The following is a 22,050-nucleotide window of genomic DNA, read 5'->3' on the forward strand; positions in this document are numbered from 1 at the left end:
GCCACATGAACACCTTTGTCAGTACGACCTGCAACAGAAACAACTGCTTCACTCAGCCTCAAGAGATGCTATCCTTTTTACATCAGCAAAGATTCCCAATGCTTGCTCAAGCAAGCTGTAAAACGGGGTTTGAGCATGAGAACACAGCCATAACTTGAATTATTATTTCTTTTAAGGTAGAGCTCTTTATCAATCTGCTGAGAGACCAAGAAGGATGACCTCCAAAATCACAATCATTCAAAGATTGGATCATCATACCCTTGGACTGTGTGTAAACCAGGTTGTTTCTGCCAGCCACTGAAAGCACTTCCATCATATGATAACAATATTTTGTACGTTTTCCTTTCCCATTTTCCTCCTTTGCAATTTTTTGAGGAATTCTCCGAAATACTAGGCACAGCCAGTGGCCAATTCTTCACACCATTGGTCCTTTCGGAACCTGCATGCTTCCCAAACATCAAACAAGTAAGCACATATTGCTTGGACAGGCTGAGACAATGGAATTTACTCATGAGGCATCAAGATTCCACGCAAGAGGAATATTAACTGCAATGGGCAATGGAAAGCTTTTACTTTCATCTCAGGGAGAAATCAGATGGGACAGGGGTGTGGACATGCCACTTAGGTTTGCTCGAAAAATAAAGTAGTAAAGAGTAAATTTCAAGACCTCTCCCCAAAGTCTGTCTTGTAGAGATAACCAAAGCATTTTCCCTGTATTGACAGATACAACCCATCAAAGTATAGAACCAGAAGCTCACAATAAGCCCGTGAAAAAGGAACGTTTACTTACTTGGCATTCCATCTGTAAGGATCCCAGTTAAACGCAAAGCAATAAAAAAATGTACTCTTAAACGCTCACCAACAAGGTTAGATCAACTATATCATGCATATATTGACATCTTCACTACCAAAAGGTGGGTATCAGCTATCACCAAAAGGTGCACAAGCACAAACACACCCTTAAGAGCATAAGTAAAATAGGAGTGGATGTAACAAAATTAGAGCTTTGAGCTTCCTAGGATTGCAAAGGATTCCACATAGCTCACTGCATTAATAGACCTCGTCAATATGTGATGTATGTAGCAGCAATGGATCATAATAATCTCTCAATGTCAATCTTAAATAAAGCCTTGGCAGTATGTGGAATATACAGCAGGCTCAAAGATTTTGTGATGCTCCTAAAGCTGTGGCTTGATGTGTGCTTAGCAGCCCATAGGAATTCTCATCAATATCTATATCAGCATCAGACATTGACTCTAGCACTGAGTTCAGATGTGGTTATCCATCAGTCTGAATTTGGGCATTCAACTTTGTTAGCTTGGCACAAATATCATCACACAGCGGGTGGCTTTGCTCTCCCACAACAAATCCGTGAATCTCGTTATCAACCTCAATGAATGCCTTTGCCGGTTTTTTCCAGGCAGCTGTACGTTTTCTCAGCTGCTGTAATTTGTCTATATGTACCCACATGTAAGCATCAACATATATTGTCGACATAAGTGCATACCCTGAAGCATCTCCATGATCAATTGTGACCAGCTGATGAAAGCATCGTCTTCCTAGCTCCACATGACCATATGTTTTGCAGTGACTAAGCAAAGACCTCCAGCCACTAATATTAGTTAGGAATGGTAAAGTTTGTAGTAGGTCCTCTGCCTCTTTCAAGAACCCTGCTCGCCCAAGGAGGTCAACTATACAGTTGTAGTGCTCAAATGTAGGGGCAATGCCATATTTTTCTCTCATTGACTTTAAATGGTCAAAGCCTTTAACTACTAAGCCGCTATGACTACATGCTGAAAGAAGACATACAAATGTCACATTATCTGGCTCAAGGCCTTCTTGTTGCATGCCCTCAAAATATTGCAGAGCCATTGCATAATCATGGTGCAAGGCATACCCTGCTATCATTGCATTCCATATTGCTGCATCCCGTTTCAGTAATCTGTCAAAGACACCACGTGCGTCCTCCAAATGCCCACATCTGGTAAGTATGTCAATGAGGATACTCCCAACAGCTTCATCCAAATCTAAACCACTTTCAATAATGCTGGCATGGATTAACTGGACCTGGGTTACTGCTGTTATGCTCGAACACGCTTTCACAATGCTTGAAAAAGTGACATCATCAGGTTGTAGGCCATCTTGTTGCATTTTCTGGAAAAGTTCCAGAGCCTCCTGGCCATACCCATGCTCAGCATATCCTGTGATCATGCCATTCCAAGTTACCACACTTCGCTTTGGTAATTTGTCAAAAACTCTGCGAGCATCTTCAAGGTTTCCACATTTGGCATACATGTCAATAATGGTGCTACCAACATGTAAATCCAGTTCAAAACCGCTTTGAATGATGTGAATATGAAACAGTTTAGCCTGATCTGGAGTTGATATGCTGTTACAGGCTTTTAGAATGCTGAGGAAGGTGACATTGTCGGGCTCTATACCATCCAGTTGCATAGTCTGAAAGAGTTCCAAAGCTACATGACCTTGCCCTTGCTGTGTGTAACCTGCAATCAATGTGTTCCAGGTTACTATGTTACGCCATAGCATTCTATTAAACAATCTGTGTGCATCGTTGAGGTTCCCAAATTTGCAATACATGTCAACAAGGGTACTACAAACCACCACATCCCACTCATAACCTCTTATAATGACGTGGGCATGAATTATCCTGCCCTGATCTATGGCTGCTGTGCTGGAAAATGCTTTCAGGAGTGCAACAAATGTGACACGATCTGGCTTGATGTCTTCTTCTTGCATTTGTTCATAAAGCCTGACTGTATCCCAACCATGCCCATGCTGCACACACGCAGAAAGCATCACATTCCACGTTACCACATCCCGCTTGAACATTTTATCGAACACTGCAAACGCATCACCTAGGCTTCCACATTTCGAATACAGATCAACGAGGACACTCCCAACAAATATGTCTGACTCAAAACCGTTCTCAATAGAATGGGCATGAATCAGCTTCCCTTCTGTAAGAGCAACTGTACTGATACATGCCTTAAGGACTGCAACAAATACATGATCGTTTGGTATCATACAAGACTCTAGCATTTGGTAATACAAATTTATCGCTTGCTGGGCTTGTCCAAATCTGGCATGTGCAGAAATGACAGCACACCATGCAAACACATTTGGTTTGTGCAGTTTGTGAAATACTTTGTTCGCTTCCATCAAATCACCACACAGGGTAAACATGCGGATAAGATGAGTCCCCAAAAACGCATTAGACTCAAATCCACTTCTGTTAATGAGGTGATGCAATTCTTTGCCAGCTATCAGATCTTTCTTGTTGATGCAACCTTGAAGAAGACAGTAGCAGATGCTTGGTGAAATGACAATTCCTTGATGTTCCATTGAATATGTGGCCTGAAGCGCCTCAACAAGCCGTCCCTCCTTGCACAGTTTTCTTAGAACTTCCATAGTTGAAGGAAATACTCTATTCGTCGTTGACAACAGGAATCTGGTTTGCATCTCTCACAAGAATAGTTTGCCAGCTCTATCTTTGGTCAAGTGTAGTACCTGCATAACAGTCATCATAAACCCTCATTAACAATATTAAAAAACTAAAACAAGCTAAAGCAATCAGCCCTTCAGCCTGTATGGAGCAACCGTACGGGGACTTCTTCCCACTTGCATTTAGACACGTGTACTCGGACATGCCCAAGCTAATGCAATAAAGAGTACTCTCTGCAGCAGGAGGGGAAGAAAATCATGTGACATCTCTTTCAAAGTCATGCTCTGTTTTTTAGCAAATATTCAAGCATTTCCACTACCAGTAGCAGTAGTTATGACATGAATAACCAATGCGACACACACGTCATAATTTCAAATATGTGCGCTTCAACGTTGCAGTACTATGAAAAGTGGCAAACTTACAGAAAAGAGCAAACTTGGACAGCCGCATGAACACCTTTGTCAGTACGACCTGCAACAGAAACAGCTGCTTCCCTCAGGCTCAAGAGATGTTATCCTGTTTCCATCAGCAAAGATTCCCAATGCTTGCTCAAGCAAGCTGTAAAACGGGTTTGAGCATGAGAACGCAGCCATAACTTGAATTATTATTTCTTTTAAGGTAGAGCTCTTTATCAATCTGCTGAGAGACCAAGAAGGATGACCTCCAAAATCACAATGGTTCAAAGATTGGATCATCATACCCTTGAACTGTGTGTAAACCAGGAGGTTGTTTCTGCCAGTCAATGAAAGCACTTCCATCATATGATAACAATATTTTGTACGTTTTCCTTTCCCATTTTCCTCCTTTGAGATTTTTCGAGGAATTCTCCTATACACTGGGCACAGCCGGTGGCCAATTATTCACACCATTGGTCCTTTGGGAACCTGCATGCTTCCCAAACATCAAATAAGTAAGCACATATTGCTTGGACGATGGAATTTACTCATGAGGCGTCAAGATTACACGCAAGAGGAATAGTAACTGCAATGGGCATTCTTTTACCAGTCCGACTCTTCACAAATGGAAAGCTTTTACTTTCATCTCAGGGAGAAATCAGATGGGACGGGTGTGGACATGCCACTTACGTTTGCTCGAAAAATAAAGTAGTAAGGAGTAAATTTCAAGACCTCTCCCCAAAGTCTGTCTTGTAGAGGTAACCAAAGCATTTTCCCTGTATCGACAGATGCAACCCATCAAAATATGTAACCAGAAGCTTACAATAAGCCCGTGACAAAGGAACGTTTACTTACTTGGAATTCCATCTGTAAGGATCCAGGTTATCATCATGGTGATAATGAACCCACGGGTCCTGTGTAAAAGCCCGTTCCACGACAACAAGATTATTATTTTCTGTAGCCGCTTTATGAGGGGGAAGGGAGGAACTCATCTTCCTACCATGGAAAATTGAGATCGTGCTAGAGAGGCTGGCACAAACTCTACACTGCAGGGCGCTTAAACGATCGCTGCTCGGCTTAGCAGTACAATCAATGACTGTCCAAGTATGACAGAAGGCGCTGCCGTACATTTCTACTAATGTTGAATTTGACAGAGAGCGATGCCCTTGATTAAGTTTGCACGCATCGAGCTTCAAGTACTTAAGTATATAAGTATGCAGCATCGAGTGCACTAAGAGCGCAATCCCGCGATGGCATTTCCACGCGGAAATGCCACGGAACGCCACCGCCACCCATGTTCCCAACCTTCAAAGCTGAAGAGGCCACGCCAGGAACACGCCCCTCACCGCCCCGCTGGAGACGGAATTTTTGGTTCTCCAGGCGGGCATTGCGGTACCACCATCTCCCTTCACCTGCTGCAGCGGGTGAAATTCCGTCTTGTATGTAATATGCAGACACAGGGGCAGGAACATACAGGCTTGGGCGGTTCATCTGCAGGTTGCTGTGCCCCTCCAACTTCTGGCGCTGGCGCTGAACGGACAGGCAGGAACGTCCGCCACGCTCAGGCACCCGCTGACGGTTCGCGGGAACCCGCTTTAAGAGAGAGACACTCCAAGTATAGAGAGAGAGAAGCCAAAGAAAAGAATTTTTTTTAACGTCAGGCCACAAGGCAGGACCCTCCTCGGATCGAACTCAACACACCCTACGACAAGAACAAACAACAATGAGCGACCAAAATGTTGGCCGAGATGAGACTATTCGCTCACAAGAAGATTTTTTTGCCCTGCCACTTAGAAACGTGGAAGCCTTATTGTCGGCTGAAATTCTTTTTTGAGCTATTTTATTTTGGCTTTCCGCGTATTGTTTCCTCCCCCTTTTTCTCTCTCTCTCTCTCTTCTTCTTCTTCTTCTTCTTGTTCTCTCTTGTTCTCTCTCTCAGCTTCCAGTCCAGGCTAGGCTTTGTTCTCGGGCATGCCTTTTGAATGTATTCAACTTGAGAGAGAGAGAGAGAGAGAGAGAGAGAGAGAGAGAGAGAGAGTATGCATGTGACAAGTGTGAGGGGTGTTCAATATAAAATATGCATGAATATGGATGTCTACCACAAAGAGAGAGAGAGAGAGAGAGAGAGAGAGAGAGAGAGAATGAGGTTTCAGTGCCCCATGTGTGTGGGTGCATGAGAGAGACTAACATAGTAAACTAGATCCGGGCAGGCAGCTGTGTTGAGAAAGAGGATTGCATTATATTCTTTGATTGTAAGATTTGTACAGTTGTTCTATTCACCATATAGCATTTCCCATTTAGCATTTATCAATTTGTGAAATTTAGCTTGAAATTGATGCATTAGCACATAACCACATATTCGTGTGGGGAAGAGTTGGCACGCTTCCTCTCCAAACATTATAAGACCATGTAGCAAGTTGCTAGTAATTTCCATTCATAGTATATGCATACGCATAGGAGTTTGCATTTAGCACATGTAGCACTTTACATGTAGCACATAACCCTTGCAGAGATACAAGTCAATTAAATAGATACAAGAAAGGATTTCCTATTTTATTGATATGCTCTACACATGGAATCCTAGAAAGCAAGAAATTTTGTGTTCGCATAGCAATGAGAGAGAGAGAGGGAGAGAGAGAGAGAGAATTTGACCAGGTTCTTGCCACTAATAAGAGCATGTTAAGTACATTGGTGCTGACTAGAGTGTGGCACTTCCTATGTCTCATATAAACTCTTTTCAATCATGTTATTGCTACCATGGAGAGAGAGAGAGAGAGAGAGAGAGAGAGAGATGATATGCTATCTTCATGTATTGTAGGACTTAATAGGATCTGTGAGGACAAAACATGTGAAGCTAATCTTATGATCACTTGTAATCTGAATAGCTATATGCTACTTATTAAGGGTTTCATATATTTGAAGGTCCATGAGAGAGAGACCTCTCCCTATCGTGCTCCTTTTCACAAGGTGTGCCTCTTCCTCATTTTCGAGTAGCCATATGCTACTTATTAATGGTTTCATATATTTAAAGGTCCATGAGAGAGAGAGAGCTCCTCCTTTTCAAAGGGGTGTTTCTTCCTCGTTGTTGTGGTGATTTTGAAACGTTGAGTGCAATCACATCACAATGCACCTACTTCATCCTTCCTTGTTAGCTCCCAAGATCCTTCTTGCAATGGTGCATCCGCCTCTCTTCTTGTTGGAATGTTGAAACCCTTAAGAATAAAAGGCACACAAAAGTTTAGCAACCATTGTGAATGCTTTAACCCTTAGATGATAGAAGGTGCGCAAAATACTGTGCTTCTAGCCTTGGGAACTGAGAGGCTTACTTTGGGACTATCTTTCAATGCACGAGTGTATTTTGTCTTTATAAGAACATATCTTAAAGAAAATCTAACTTAACATTGCTTTTCAATGTACGCGCAAAATACTGTGCTTCTAGCCTTGGGAACTGAGAGGCTTACTTTGGGACTATCTTTCAATGCATGAGTGTATTTTGTCTTTATAAGAACATATCTTAAAGAAAATCTAACTTGACATTGCTTTTCAATGTACGAGCACAAAAATTGACGGATGAGAAGCCGAATGAGAGATCACACAACTATAGATTAGAATAAAAAGGAAGGGCGCCATTGCCATTGCCATGCACACAAATGCAAGCACGCATGCTGAGAGGAAAGAGATCTTGAGAGGAAAGAAAATATATTCCACGTACTCTCATATTCAGGTTGTCATTTTGGGACTTTTCCCACTCGAGCATTTTAGGGTTATTTTTTGGCTGATGTAACTCAACCCCAAAAATCAAAATTTGGATTTTTTGGGCCTCCAACATGTGGTGATTTCTCAAAGGTAATCTTATAAGCAAAGGGGGAAAAAAGTGGTCTCCCCCCACTATAAAGGGGGAGCTTCTCTCATTTGTATTCTCACATTTTGGGTGTTCCCCTGTGATGAGCTTGAGAATATCCAGCGAAACTGTAGTGTGCTCTCAGCGGTGACTCATGTGTCGTGGGATAGTTGATATGCCGACGGAGCTTCCACTCCCGGCTACATGCATAGCATGAGCCGTCTGCAAGTGTCACTCAAGCGGCCTCCGGATTATTGCAGTGTGGTTTCACGTGGGGAAGAGGGGAGAGGAGAGGGAGAAGAGGGAGGGAAGAAGGTGTTAGATATGCTCAATGCCCCATCCTCCTGGTAACCAGTAGTGGTCCAAGGTGCTCAAGTTGTAAGGCCCCCATATGAGGAGAAGTCATGTGTGAGCCTGGGACACTAGATGGATCCTGACTTGCATGTCAAATGAGGTCTATTAATGAGACTGTTGGTGGCAGAAAGGTGATTGTGTGGGAGCCCTGAATATTCCATGGACGACTAGTCGATTCCACCGAGAAGGTTCACTAGTCGGCTCCACTGACTAGGTTGACTGGTCGGTTCCACCAACTACGTTGATCCAACTACCGCCCTCATAGCTATAAAGAGGCGACCTCCCCAGTCCATTGTACCATATCAATTCAAATTAGATCAGACCTTCCAACTAGTAGCTCTTCACCTAGTATCTGTCTAGATCGCCATCTAAGCTCCAATATGGGAGTGCACGGGTGGACAGAGCCATCATCTATACTATATCAGTATTGAAGGAAAATTTTGTTCCTCTCCAGTTTGCTGTGTACTCTAGATCGAAGAGTAGAAGAGAGGCGAGGGCTTCAATAGCATATGGACTGATGGCAATAGGAAGCGACTCAAGTTCAGCAGTTGCAGCTGCACCAACAATCCAAGCGTAGAGGATTTGCCCACCAGCCTTCATTGAAGGCAAGCTAGATGGTATGAACTACACTCTGTGGAAGTTTAAAATTAATGCTATTCTGGATTCGTATGAGCTTTTGAAGACAGTACTGGGGACTGATGTAGAACCACAAGGAACCCCTGACCTAGCAAATTCGAGGAGTATGATACCTCCTAATGACGACCTTCTACGAGCTTGGAAACATAGGAACACAGATGCTCTATGTGCCCTGGTTACAAGTACTACTGATAGTGTTTTGACCTTGATTCAGCATACATCTAAGGCAACTATGGCCTAGAACATATTGAAGAGTCAATATGAGCTGCGGAATCAGACAAGGATCCAGAACCTGGAGAATCAGCTCGCATCTAAGAAGTTTAATGAAGGAGAGATAGCGGAGGCATTCATAACCCGAATCAAAAATCTGTGACCAGATGGCTGGTACTGGAATACAAAAGACTAGCGAAGAGCTAGCTCGGCGGTGTCTCCAGATATGTCCACCAAGGTTTGATGGATTGGTAATAGCGCTTAACACTTAGGTGAGACCCAACCATTGTCATTTCAGGAGTTCTATGCTTTACTTATGGAGGAGGAATTGAGGCTTAAAGCTTGAGATGGAGGCAGCAATGGGGATGTTGCGTTCTCTGCCTCTACGAAAGGCAAAGGTGGTTCCTCCACCAAAGGTGAGTCCTCTACTAGTGGTGACAAAAAGAAGAAGGGCAGCAAGAAGAAGTTTTAGGGAGAATGCTTCTACTGCAAGAAGAAGGTCCATGTGATTGCAGATTGTTGGGTCAAGAAAGATGATGAAAAGAATGGTGTACTGAAGAAGACAGATAAGGGAAAAGAGACAGCTAACACAGCAAAAGCAGAGTTGGATCTATTTCTGGCCATTGAGGAAGAGTGTTCCTCAGTTTAAGAAGCATTAACCACTGATTCATGGGTGTTGGATAGTGGTGCCTCCTGTCACATGACCTGCAAGAAGAGTCTATATTGTTCCATGCAGCCTCTAAAGGAACCCATCACCGTGACGGTTGGAAATAACACAAAATGCCCTGTTGAGGTACGGTTTCATTCGTTTCTGTAAATAGAGATGTTAAGAAACTATCTAATGTATTGTATGTTCCACAAATCAAGAGAAATTTGCTATCAGTAACTGACCTTGACCATGAGGTGAGGTTCAACAAGACAGGAGCAAAAATTCTAGATAGTGCTAGCAATCTTGTTGGCATAGGAGTAAGGAGGAACAACCTATATGAGCTAAGTGCTCTTACAGCCACCGTTGGAGTGGGAACAAGCAGACTTTGGCACGAAAGATTCAGGCACATTGGATTTGCAGTGCTGAAGGAGATGCAGAACCAAGGTATGGTTGCTCACTTACCTGCAGTAGCAGAAATCAAAGAACTGTGTGAAGCTTGCATGATGGGCAAGCAACAGAGAAAGGCATTCCCACAAGAAAGCAAGAATAGAGCAAACGCTCCTCTAGAGTTGGTGCATGTTGACTTTAGCGGTAAGATGCCTACACAGGCCTTGGGGGGATCTCCCTATTTTTTATTGATTGTCGACGACTATAGTAGGAAGATGTGGGTGTACTTTCTTCACAAAAAGGCCCAAGCTTTTGGTAAATTGAAAGAATGGCTACAGCTTGTTGAAAATGAAATAGGGAGAAAAGTAAAGAAAATCAGATTGGATGGTGGTGGTGAGTTTGTTTCTATAGAGTTTGGAGATTTTTGCAAGAGCAAAGAAATCAAGCGACAAATGATGACACCACATACGCCTCAGCAAAATTCGGTTGTTGAACGCCGAATGCGAACCACCATGGAGATGGGGAAGTGTATGTTGAAAGGTGCTGGACTGCCAAACCACTTTTGGGCTGAGGCTATCAATACTGTGGTCTACATCCTTAATCGCAGCTATACAAAGACACTCAAAGGTAAAACACCACATGAGGCTTACAGTGGTAAGAAGCCATCTGTCTCCCACTTCAGATTGTTTGGGTGTGAATGCTATGCTCATGTGCCAGACAAAGAGAGAAACAAGCTACAACCAAAAAGCACCAAATGTATCTTCTTAGGCTATGCCTTAGGATAGGTTGATGCACAAACATATACATGTCTGCATCCAAATGAAGCACCCTAAAGAATACAAAGTATATATGCTTGCAAGCCAAGTATGCCTTCTTCTTGTCCACCCTATCTTGAAAGTCTGAACATGTGCATGTAGGTGTTTCCTTGATGGCAACCACATAAGTTGGAGTTTCACCAAAAGATGAGTCCAAACTCCGCACCACAAATATCTCATGCTCCATGGATTTGACAACACGTTGCTCAACAACACTTGCATGTAGCGCATATGCCCACTCAATTCTTTTCCTTGTAACCTTGAAATCTTTGATCGGTAATATGGACGACATCCTTCTGAGGTCATCATTGGGTTATATCCTTGTGTTGTTCTGACATTTCTTTGTCAACATCATGTTGCTCAACTTGTTCTTCTTGTTCACCACATCTGTTGCACCCATCAGTCCCTTGTCCTTATGTACTTGATGTCATCTCCACATAGACATTATGTGATGACGAAAACAATCCAACTGGATACATCAAAAGGCAAGCTTTTTCATAGTCTCAATCTAATAGCTAAAAAAATAATTACTACAATCATGAATCCAAGATTTTTATTGAGAGTGTATGTCGGGTTGTCATAGTCAAGTATTATTTTTGTATGGCAAGTTAAAGAATTTTGAGGTTACACCTTTGGCATTCCACAACATGCATCAATGAGTCGTAGCATTGTGGAGAATGCCATGCTTGATACATTTGACAAACAAGGAGAGGAGGTCCTATTACAAATTTGGTAGGTGTAAAAGGAGAATGAATTTTAGGCCACATGATGAATGGCTAAGGAAAGGGGTCATTCCCTAACCTAAAGGACATGTAAGTGGAACACCATCCAAATACTATTGTCAAATTGTGTAAGCGATCGTTGTGTTGAGAGTTGTGGTGTCATGAGCACATGTAGAGCAAAGGTATGAGTAAAGGGCAAGCTCCCACATGGATGGAGGAGATATCCCACATGTGAGCATGCATATGGATGTAAGTACCCACTCCTATAAAAGGGAGGTTCATTTGAAGTAATATCTATCAAGCACTTTGCACTCTCTCAAGATTCTCGTTATGAGTCCAAGCTAATCTATCTTGGAAGATAATTGACTTGAGTTATAGATCATGATCACTCTTAGGATTCATCCACCTTAGATTAGTGTTGTCATGAGGGTAGATTAGGTTCCATAGGAGAGCTCGGTCCATGCGCTTCAACATGGTATCGAGCTTAGGTCCTAGCACTCCTAGATTAGATGTAGATTTCTTGATTGAGAGATTGAGAGCTTCTCGAGTGTTCTTGTGAGAGTTCACTTCCATAGAGAATTTCCGCTCATTGTAAGAGGTTTCCATCCATTTCTCCTCATTGAGAGATTTTCAAGAGAGAGAAGAGAAAGAGATACATCTAGTCTCTCAATTGTGCACTAGGCAAGCAACATTGCAGACAACACACAAGCGGCCTCCCACCATCGCCAGCCAAACGGGTCTACTCAGAAGTGCATTGAGAAGGCCGGAGGTAGATAGAAAGCCCTCTCTAAAGCAACATATCAACTAAGTCTCTCTAACAAGCCACAAAGCCTTCCCTTTCCATCCCCAACGACCCTCCCTCAATGACTACTACTTCACTGAGCACCGGCTCCTAAGGCGCAATCAATTATGGGTAGTAGATCTTCTGCTAGCATCTCCAGCCAACCTGCAGGCCTTCATCGCCTCCAATGACTCATAGCTGCCAGCATCTCCAATCGACCTGCAAGCCTACTATGATCTCTACGTGCGCCTCTTATCAACCACCTCGTAAATCTACTCCAACGGCCAATCACACAATGGGCTCCTATCTCCAAAGGCAAAGCACCTAGCTCCCCAACGATCGACAGCCAACACTCTTGCAAGGCGGCTCTAACCTCTCGCCATCTGGACTGTAGCGGTGAGCTACGTGCAAACAAAATGGATTTGCACGCGAGCAGCCAACCGCCACAGCTAGAGTGTGTATCTACAACCATGGGTTGTAGCTCTCTAGAGCAAAATCCATGGCTCCATCTACAACGAGCTCCAACGCAGTCTTGCAACACATCTTGAACCAACCGAGATGACCTTTCAACGCCAGGTGACTCCAACGAACAGGTGATCACAGCAAGGCATACAACTCACGTTACATCGCAAAAACTCCTCACTGCCTCATGTCGTCAGAGAAGCCTCATCGTGGGAGAAGCCTCAGAGTTCTATTTTTTCTTCTCCTCTAAGGTTTAGTAACCTTAAGACACGTGGCAAAGATAGAAACTAACCATGGTTAATTGACTTGGACCTTGGTTAAGTATGGCCTTGGGTTAAGTTATTGGTTAGATTAAATTTACCATGGTTAGGTTATTGAGGTTTGGTTAAGTTTCTACCACGTGGCATAGGGCCCTTGTCAAGCACAGTCCTGCAAGTTGCATATGAACAGCCTTTGCCACATCATCAAGGCCACCTCTTCTTCACAGAATCTTCGACAAACCGTAACTTCCAATCTAGGAAGAATTTGCACACGCTCCAAAAAGGAAAAATAACTGGTTTTTTAAGCTCTATGCGCTGTCAACTCAAATTTTCTATATGCAATTAGACACTTCCAAACTTTGAAGTATGTTCAACTGGTAAGAGCTTTGCAATGGCAATACACACCTCAACTGTTGAGAAGTTCACCGGGGAAGGATTTCACACCTGGTATACACAAATGAGGTATCTCTTGATGCATCAAAAGCTTTGGAAGACTGTAAAAGAAGACATCCCCACTACACAAAATGATGCTTGGAAGGAAAAAGATGAAGCATCACTATCACTCATTGGTTTACACTTGGGACAACATAATTCATCATATAGACTCCAAGGATCATGCCAAAGATGCATGGGATGAGTTGAACATAGTATTTGGTGCAAAAGCCAAAAACCAAGAAATCCATATGGTTTGCACATGGGCTTCAATGAATCCCTGGCACAATTTGTCAGCAAAAGAAAAAGTAGGGGAAAAAGATGCAAAAGCATGCCTGCAGAGTACAGTGCATTGACAACCACTTTGAAGAATTTGCCAGATCCAAAGTTTGAGGAATGTGTATCCTCTCTTCTTGAAAAAGAAAGAGAGTTGAAGGCATCGACATCTACATCAACACACATCTATAATGAAGAACAAGCATAGTTCAATAAAACATCAACGAAGTGTTACCATTGCGGAAGAATGGGTCACTGTCAAAGTAACTGCAAATTAAAGAACAAACCAAAGTGTCACCATTGTAAGAAGTTGGGACACAAGGAAGAAGATTGCAGATTAAAGAACCAGCAGGTCAACTACATGGAGTCATCATCAAGCCATGAGAAGAATGACAAGAACAACATGTATTGAGAAGCAAAAGCCTTTCCACCGTTAGCCTATATTCTTGTAATCAAACCTGACCACCTGAGAGTATCCATGTAAGCACTTAGGGGAGGATTTGATCTTGTAACTCACGTCTAACCACCTTGTAGTAGCCAAAGGATCATGGCACCAAGGGGAGGTGTTGATAGTTATGGTGCCATGAGCACATGTAAAGCAAAGGTATGAGTAAAGGGCAAGCTACCACATGGCATAGAGGAGATATCCCAAATGTGAGCATGCATATGGATGTAAGTACCAACTCCTATAAAAGGGAGGTTCATTTGAAGTAATATCAATCAATCACCTTGCACTATCTCAAGATTCTGTTTATGAGTCCAAGCTAATCTATCTTGGAACCTAATTGACTTGAGTTATAGACCATGATTACTCTTAGGATTCATCCACCTTAGATTAGTGTTGTCATTAGAGTAGATTAGGGTCCGTAGGAGAGCTCGGCCCATGCGCTTCAACACGTCGATGGGACGATTATGGGCAGGGAGATCGTGGAGGAGTAAGAGGAGGCGGTTGAAGTTGACTGGCTACTACAACGGCAGGATCGGGTACCGAGCCATACGTGTCATTGAATGACTGGAGGCAGAAGCAAAATCCCTCCTGGGTCATCTCTTTGGGAAAGTTGTACTTTGGAAAGTTGTACAACATATTGGGGTCCTTTTGCTAGAGCTCTCTAAATTCTGCCCAAGTCCATTATCGTTCCATTGGCATATACAGGGGGTGGATTTGGGTGATCGATGTGGGCACTGCAGTAGTATCGCCAAAATTTCTCCAGCTTTAAGAAGGGGAGTCGTCAGTGAGGCTGTAGATCGACATATGCATTAGTCACTAGGACTAGAGTGTCGGGGGTGAGGTTGTATCCTCCTATTGTACGCTTTGGATGTGCGCATCGCTAATTGTTGAAGGACTGGGTGATGAATTCTATGAGGGGGTGCATCTCTAAGATTTTGTAGAGATTGAGGTGGGAGCCCTCGAGTTGGTACTTCCAATGATGCATAAGCGCACTATCTGGCAGCTCTTGAAATTACTGCAAGATTGGATGAGAAGGAAAGGTAGAGAATAGAATAAGAAAAGAGGTAGGTACCTTCATGAGTAGCTTGAAGAGACTAGAATAGATGAACCATGTAGAGGCCGATCTAGGAAAAGTGAAAGAACCACTTGATGCTCAAAGAGAAAACAAGGAAGTTTTGTACCAAATGATCTAAAAGATCCAGAACACATTTAACCTTGAGAAAAGCGATCTTATAGATCATGAGCTAAAAAGGGACATGCAAAAACCATGGCAGTGATGCAAGAGCTACAAGAGACATTGAAAGCCAATAAGGATGCAGATCGAGAAGAAGCAAGAAGGATGCAGATCAGGTAGAGAGTAGCCATTATTTGGTAAAGTGTAGCCAAGGTGGATCACACAACAATAATAAGATGTGCAATATTATAAAGAGAAGGCACAATACTAGTATGATAAGTACAATTCCCTACTACTGAAATACCACTATGCAGCCGCTTGCCTTGGCTCTTGAAGATTTGGAGAGGTAGCCCTCCATCATTTTTTAAATGAAAACTACTTTGACTATATTAAAAGAGGCCTATGGAGAGGTTGCTAAATGCTTTAAAGAGGCCCAGTTGCACAACTAAAAGAATCAGATAGAGCTATTGCTGTTACGAAGCACTCTCAAGATGAGACAAAATGGAATCAAGAAAAATATTTCTCATGTACAAAGTGAGACTATGATATTTGACATCCAATAGTTAAATCCTACTTAGATGCAATGGGTCATACATGCACAATGTGTTCTGATCACATTTTAGATGAGTGCCAGATCTAATGGCCCCAGTGTGGCCACTATATGCATGTGTTTTGCTTTGGGGTATTTGTGCATGCAACCTCTATATGTAGAGATTCTAATATTTCGATGTGTAGGTGAGGGAGAGGCAAAATGTGTTTGCCTATTGCAACTATCGACATAGAGAGAGTATTGGTTGCATGTGCATTGGCTAGAGAAAGAAAGGCTCAACTTGATGACGGGAAGATGCAACCCCGAATGAAGAGAAGAAGTAACCCCCTCATGAAAGGAAGAAGTAACCCCCTCATGAAAGGAAGAATAATCCCAAGTTTGAGCCTTGTGATAATGGGAAGAATCCCAAGCTCAAGGTTCCATCAAGAAATGAACCTAATGAACGGTGGTCAAAGGAGAAAGGAAAGTCATAGACCTGATGATATTACAACACTCCTAATATGGACATGTTTAATTATCAATGAAATGGTTCCATAATTATTTGTTATATTTCTTTTATAATTAGTAATCAAAACTAAAATTTCCTTTATATAAGCTATTTTAGGATCAACTACAACCATCAAAATGGTTGTACAAGTTAAGTGGTTTAGGATTAACTATAACTAGCATAGTGATTTTATAGATAAGTGGTTTAGAATTATCTATAACCATAATAAGTTTAGGATTTATAGTATAAACAAAGTACATTTTCCTTGGTTTGGGATTCATTGCAACTAGCATGGTCATTTTAGAATTAACTACAACTAGCACAGTTGTTGTTGCATAAGTTAAGTGGTTTAGGATTACATGTAACCATCACGATGCTTTTATAGGATACATGTTTAGGATTATCTACAATCACAATAATACATTGCATCTAATGATAAATTATTTTCCATTATTTTATTATGGACTGTAAACAATAATTACACAATGAGAATATACAATGGGAATACGTTTTCTTGTACTATCTTAGTCCTATAACAAGACACCCCATGATGTGCTCATGTATGTCTAGATCAATTTTGAAGACATTTTTCCTCTTCTTTCATCTTGCCACAGATTGCAGCTGAAACATAATAGCTATTACTAGATGAGAGTACACATACATCTACATAATATTATGTAATAGGTGGAAGCATGTTGCCCACTATGCTTTTTGTGCTTGTAAGCATAGACAAGATAGCATAAGCTGAAAGCGCACACATATTTGAGGATGAATGGTGATTTTTAAATATATTTTGTATAATAATGTTTCTTGACAATACATGACTAATAATTGTTTTGCATGCCCTACTGCATGTACATAGTCAAGCTCAACCCTGGGAGCCATGCATGTTGATTACACTATGAGGAGCTTAGAGAGTAAAAGAGAAGTTCACATAATGGATGAGGCTTGCAACTTATGATGGCTCAAGACGGGAGTGCTAGGGGTCCTAGTCTCCACATCTCCACCAAGGGGAGGAATGGCAAGGGGGCTAGGTTTTAATGAGGCAAAAATACCCTATTTGATAAAGTGGAAAAAACCTTGCATTTTGGAAATTTCAAAATCGGGTGTATTTCATTAAATATGTGAAATTTCATTGATTATGAGAAATTCCATTAATTATGGGAATGAAGCTATTATGGAAAGTTTCATTGTTTTTTTGGAATCTCAATGATTATTTGGAATTTCATTGATTATGGGAAACTTCATTGATTGCGAAAAATTTTGTTAGTTGTACGAACTAAAATGTAGTAGTGGCAGTGTGCATGAAGGCTTGCTAGAGTTTGAAAATCATATAGTTGGTGGTGTTAATAAACACCATTTGTTGGCTGAGCTGGTGGCATGTTCGATATCCATGTTGGCGGAAGCATTTTGTTGGTGTGAGTATCCATTCACTAATACAAAATTTTGATTTTCCCACCAAATTTTGCGAACGAACCACTCACTATACTTCATTCTTGATAGGATGCAAAGGACATATCGCACGTGCCCACGACAAATCTTGTTGAGCCTATACATGCAAGTTCGCTAGCTATTGAAGGCTTCAAGGGGATGTTGAATCTGTACAATGCGTGTATCACTGACTTGTTGTTGCAAAGCACCAAGAGACATGCATTCATTGGAGGGAAGTGCCATGGTGCCGGCCCTAGTGCAGAGAAGCGTGTGAGGTGAGCTCGGCAAGGGAAAAGCCCAACCCCTACAACAACGTCAAGGATGGTGGAGGGCATCATAAGCGGCACTCCTATGCATCAAGAGCCTAAATTTAGGGGCGACAGCATAACAATGGCTCATAAGTGTAAAAGCATCAATAAGGTGACAACAGAGGAAGAAAATTCCACTCATAGGCCAGAATTTGTGGCAACAAACCAACCTCGCAAGACAACTTAACTTTGAAAGCGCAGCAGAACAAGGAGCCCACAACAGTCAATACATCTCTGGAGAAGGTGGTGGAGACTGAAGTTCACAATACTGTATGGGCAATCCGCTGTGCAGCAAAGTGCAATGTCAAGGATGGCTAGGGGCACAACATAGGAAGTGCAAGAAAAATATCAAGAACACAGCAGTAGGAGTGCCAGCTCCATCCTTTTGGGGGATGATTGAGTGGTCCACCTCACAAGGGCAACCAAGCAATCAAGCGGGCTCACGAAGGCATACATGTGGTTCTGCAATGACAACGTGGACCATACCTAGAATATATGCTCCTCGATCAAATATTCCCGGCCAAAGTTCTGCAATATATGGCTAGTAGCTCGTGGAACAAATCTCACTAAGGATGCAATAAACTCCCTAAAGATAGGAGGATTTGTTCTACACAAGGCGTCAATAGAGTGTCATTTGAATGCATCAACATGAAGATATTGACCGGGAGTCTCAGAAGCTGCAACTACAAGGATCAATTCCGCCCTTGGTCTAGAAGCAACAATAAAGGACCACACAATATTGAAAGCCTTGAAACATGAAGTTTTCAAGATAGAGACTAAAAACTCTAGAGTGATGGGGGGAAAGTTATAATATCTAGGTCACCAAGAACCCAACATGTAATTGTCGAGATTTCATGGATTGAGTGACAAAGGGGAAGGCATTCCTTGCATGCAAGCATTTGTATTTTGTGTACCTCCGCGTGTTTGGGATGGATGCCAATGCAAACATGTTCATACACCAACCCATGCTATCATATGACAATTTGCAAGTCATTTTTGGCAGCAGGAGAACATTTCCCAAAATCCCAAATAGTGTAGCAAAACTATTTATTTGCTTTTTTCCGATGGAACATAATTTCAAGTGCAATTATGTATCATACACCAATATCGTGGAGAAATTTGGAGTATTGTGTCCTTTGTAATCTTGGGTTCGATTCACCAAAAAAATGTGTGATTATCATGGACTTGAATGCATTGCTTGTTCTTCTTTCATAGAAGTATTGTTGTTCTTAATGGTTTCTTCTCCTTACACAAAACTGGAGCACAAACCCTAAACCATCATTATTAATTAGCCAATGATTGCAAAACCCATCATGCAAAAATAGAATGCAAGGCTTTTGAGTTTACAAGCCACATGCCGTGTACAATTGCTAAAGAAGAGAGAGACAGACAGACAGACAGACATAGAGAGAGAGAGAGGGGGGGGGACACACACACACATAGGGACTACAAGAGAGAGAGAGAGAGAGAGAGAGAGAGAGAGAGAGAGAGAGAGAGAGAGAGAGAGTTTCACACACACACACACACACACACACACACACACACAGGGTTGGAAGGGACTCTGAGAGAGAGAGAGAGAGAGAGAGAGAGAGAGAGAGAGAGAGAGAGAGAGAGAGAGTAGTTTTAATATGGTAAGAACAATCCAAAGATGCCTCAAAGGCATATCTCATGTTCCAAGTGTTGAATTAGGTAGCCTCAACCTTGAATAGTTGAGAGAGATGTCACAAAGAGAGAGAGAGAGAGAGAGAGAGAGAGAGAGAGAGAGAGAGAGAGAGAGAGAGGACTTACTATAATAGGTGGAATAAGAAATAGTGGGTTGCCAAAAAAAACTCGCTCCTCGCACATACTCCCGTGTAGCCATTTTTCTCTACCAAAAATATTAATGCTATAACACAATTTGCTAACATATGCAAACTGACTACAAGACTTTATGAAGGCAATCTATCACAAAATAGGTGCCCACAACTCAAAAAAAATAAAATGAATAAGCATGCTTTATTTCAAAGAATGCAATTGATGGACAAGATATTGAAAGATTGATGATGCCTTGAGCTCTCATCCGTAAAAAATTTGCTCGCTTATTTGTTTTTCCCTTGTTGTATGTGTTTTCTTTGTAGCCGATGAGTATAATATTTCTTGTGGTTACCAATTAGAGACTTCTGATGAATCTCAAGAGTTTTAAATTTCAATTGTTACATCAATGATGATGAAAGAATCTACTTGTGGATTGTGATAATCTTTTTTTCTATAGAAGGGTGGCCATATTTAGTGCTTCTTCCCTACTTGAAGATGGCCTCGTTCAATTGTAATACTTGTAGATAGTAACTTAAAGTAGAAAACCATGATAGGGCTGAAAGGTTGATCAAGGAGCCTAGAGGACACTTTTTAAAGGAGAGAGCACTGTCTTTAGGGAAGTGCCAACAAACGTGGGGTGAATGGGCATTGGAGTGCATTAGAAAATTGACTTCGAACATGGGTTATATTGAAAATTTTATACACGTTGGTTATTTGATTTTGAAGAAATTTTGTATTTGTTATCCTAGAAGAGATCATTGCAAAAAAGGGACTTTGTGTTGAGGTGTAGCAGCTATTTCTCCCTCCACAATCTCTCTCAAAGGTGGACAAATTAAAGGTGTGAGGAGGTTAGAATGGTGTGGAAAGGCGTGAGCATGTTAGGGAAGAAGGGGAGGGTGAAGTATAGGGGAATGGGCCATGGGAGGACTTTCATGGGAGGAAATTCCTTGGAATATGGCAAGTGGCCAGAGGCCATGAGCCAGATTCTGTGGACTTTCCTCCCGACTATGGTTCATTTGCCCACGTGAAAGGTCTTCGGGAGGGTAACCCAAGGTAAAATTGTTCTCTAGATGAACTAAGAGACTGAATGTGGGTTGGTTAAACTAATTGTGGGCTGGTTAATCATTGGGAGAGGAGATTCCCATTCCTAATATGCCAACTGCTATTAGATGTAACCCAATCAAGGACTATTACGGGGTGTTGAATGTAGTTGGCACAAAATAATTGGATGAAATCCATGTCCATTTGTTTGTTTTCCCCTCGCTTGGGTAGGCCACCCAAGGTGTGTAGAAGCTAATGCAATGTTAAGTCATGTGTGGAACATATCAAAACTTGGACACCATTTTCGAAACCGTGTCTCCGATGCGTGGAATAAACGTCGAAGCTAGAACACCTTTTCAGTTGACGTGTCAAGACTCATGTGAATCTTACCTTAGAATGATGAGGATAACAAGGAAAACAATAAAGAGGATGGGATTGACCATATGATAAGAGATAATATCTTTATGGTTTTGACATTGTGGAGTCAAATTGACTAGATGCCAATGATGGTGGTGGTCTTCTTCACTTCGGTCTCAAAGAAGGAAAATTCTTATAGTTACTTGTTGGTCTTACAGATACAGCTCTCATTCGAAGTTACTTGTTGCTTATAGTTGTTAGTTTGTCTTATAGATTTAGCTCCTCTCACGAGCTCTTGTTGGAATTGAATACTCCGTATACATATACTCCTTCATCACCTTGGTCATCTTCCTCACAAGCTCTTGTTTGAAGTGAGTGCTCCATCAACCCCTCCCCACCCTCCAGTATTCCCTGAACTCCTCCTCCCCTAAAGCTCAATCGTTGTTCTCCTTCCTTCTCCTCCTCCTCCCTACCCTCCAGTCTTTGAGGCGGATGTAGGCCATAGAGCACAACAACATGCAAAAGTGGTGGCATCCTATCACATAATGTTGGCGGAAACAGTTGAAGTCTGGCAAAAAGTAGGTCAATCTGGAATCTAAAGAAGATCTGGATGAAGACTCATCTGCGAAGCAAGACAGGAAGGTTAGATTGGTGGAGATCGATAATAAGTCCAGGAATTTAAAGTGTCTTCCTGATCATTTGATAAGGTGCTTTCAATAGATGAAATCTCACTCATGGAAGATTATCAAATATGCTAAGAAAAGGAAGCTACAAGAAT

General features: G+C 41.9%; 2 protein-coding genes across 4 annotated transcripts in view; one reads left to right on the forward strand and one right to left on the reverse strand.

Moving 5' to 3' along the window:
* On the reverse strand, positions 1-5,423 carry LOC147900498 (pentatricopeptide repeat-containing protein At3g16610-like). 3 transcript variants are annotated; one of them, XM_087377520.1, is made up of 6 exons: positions 4,714-5,423; positions 4,549-4,634; positions 4,164-4,347; positions 3,886-3,934; positions 259-3,528; positions 1-28 (listed from the first exon to the last, which is right to left on the reverse strand). In XM_087377520.1, the coding sequence occupies exon 5, from the start codon at positions 3,478-3,480 to the stop codon at positions 1,279-1,281; it is 2,202 nt and encodes a 733-aa protein (XP_087233646.1). In that variant the 5' UTR covers positions 3,481-3,528; positions 3,886-3,934; positions 4,164-4,347; positions 4,549-4,634; positions 4,714-5,423; the 3' UTR covers positions 1-28; positions 259-1,278. The 3 variants fall into 3 exon arrangements, with proteins under 3 accessions (XP_087233646.1, XP_087233644.1, XP_087233645.1); XM_087377518.1 differs by having other exon boundaries at positions 3,886-4,021; XM_087377519.1 differs by having other exon boundaries at positions 3,886-4,021; positions 4,164-4,354.
* Positions 5,109-22,050, forward strand: part of LOC147900499 (uncharacterized) — a 25,978-nt gene continuing 9,036 nt past the window's right edge. The window contains exon 1 of the mRNA XM_087376663.1: positions 5,109-5,436. Within this exon, the coding sequence (XP_087232789.1) occupies positions 5,109-5,436 (328 nt within the window). The remainder of the gene's footprint in view (positions 5,437-22,050) is intronic.

This window comes from Dipteris shenzhenensis, chromosome 7 (genome assembly GCF_047967505.1).
Source record: "Dipteris shenzhenensis isolate YYH24624 ecotype China chromosome 7, Dip_SZ_1.0, whole genome shotgun sequence".
Lineage (NCBI taxonomy): Eukaryota > Viridiplantae > Streptophyta > Polypodiopsida > Gleicheniales > Dipteridaceae > Dipteris > Dipteris shenzhenensis.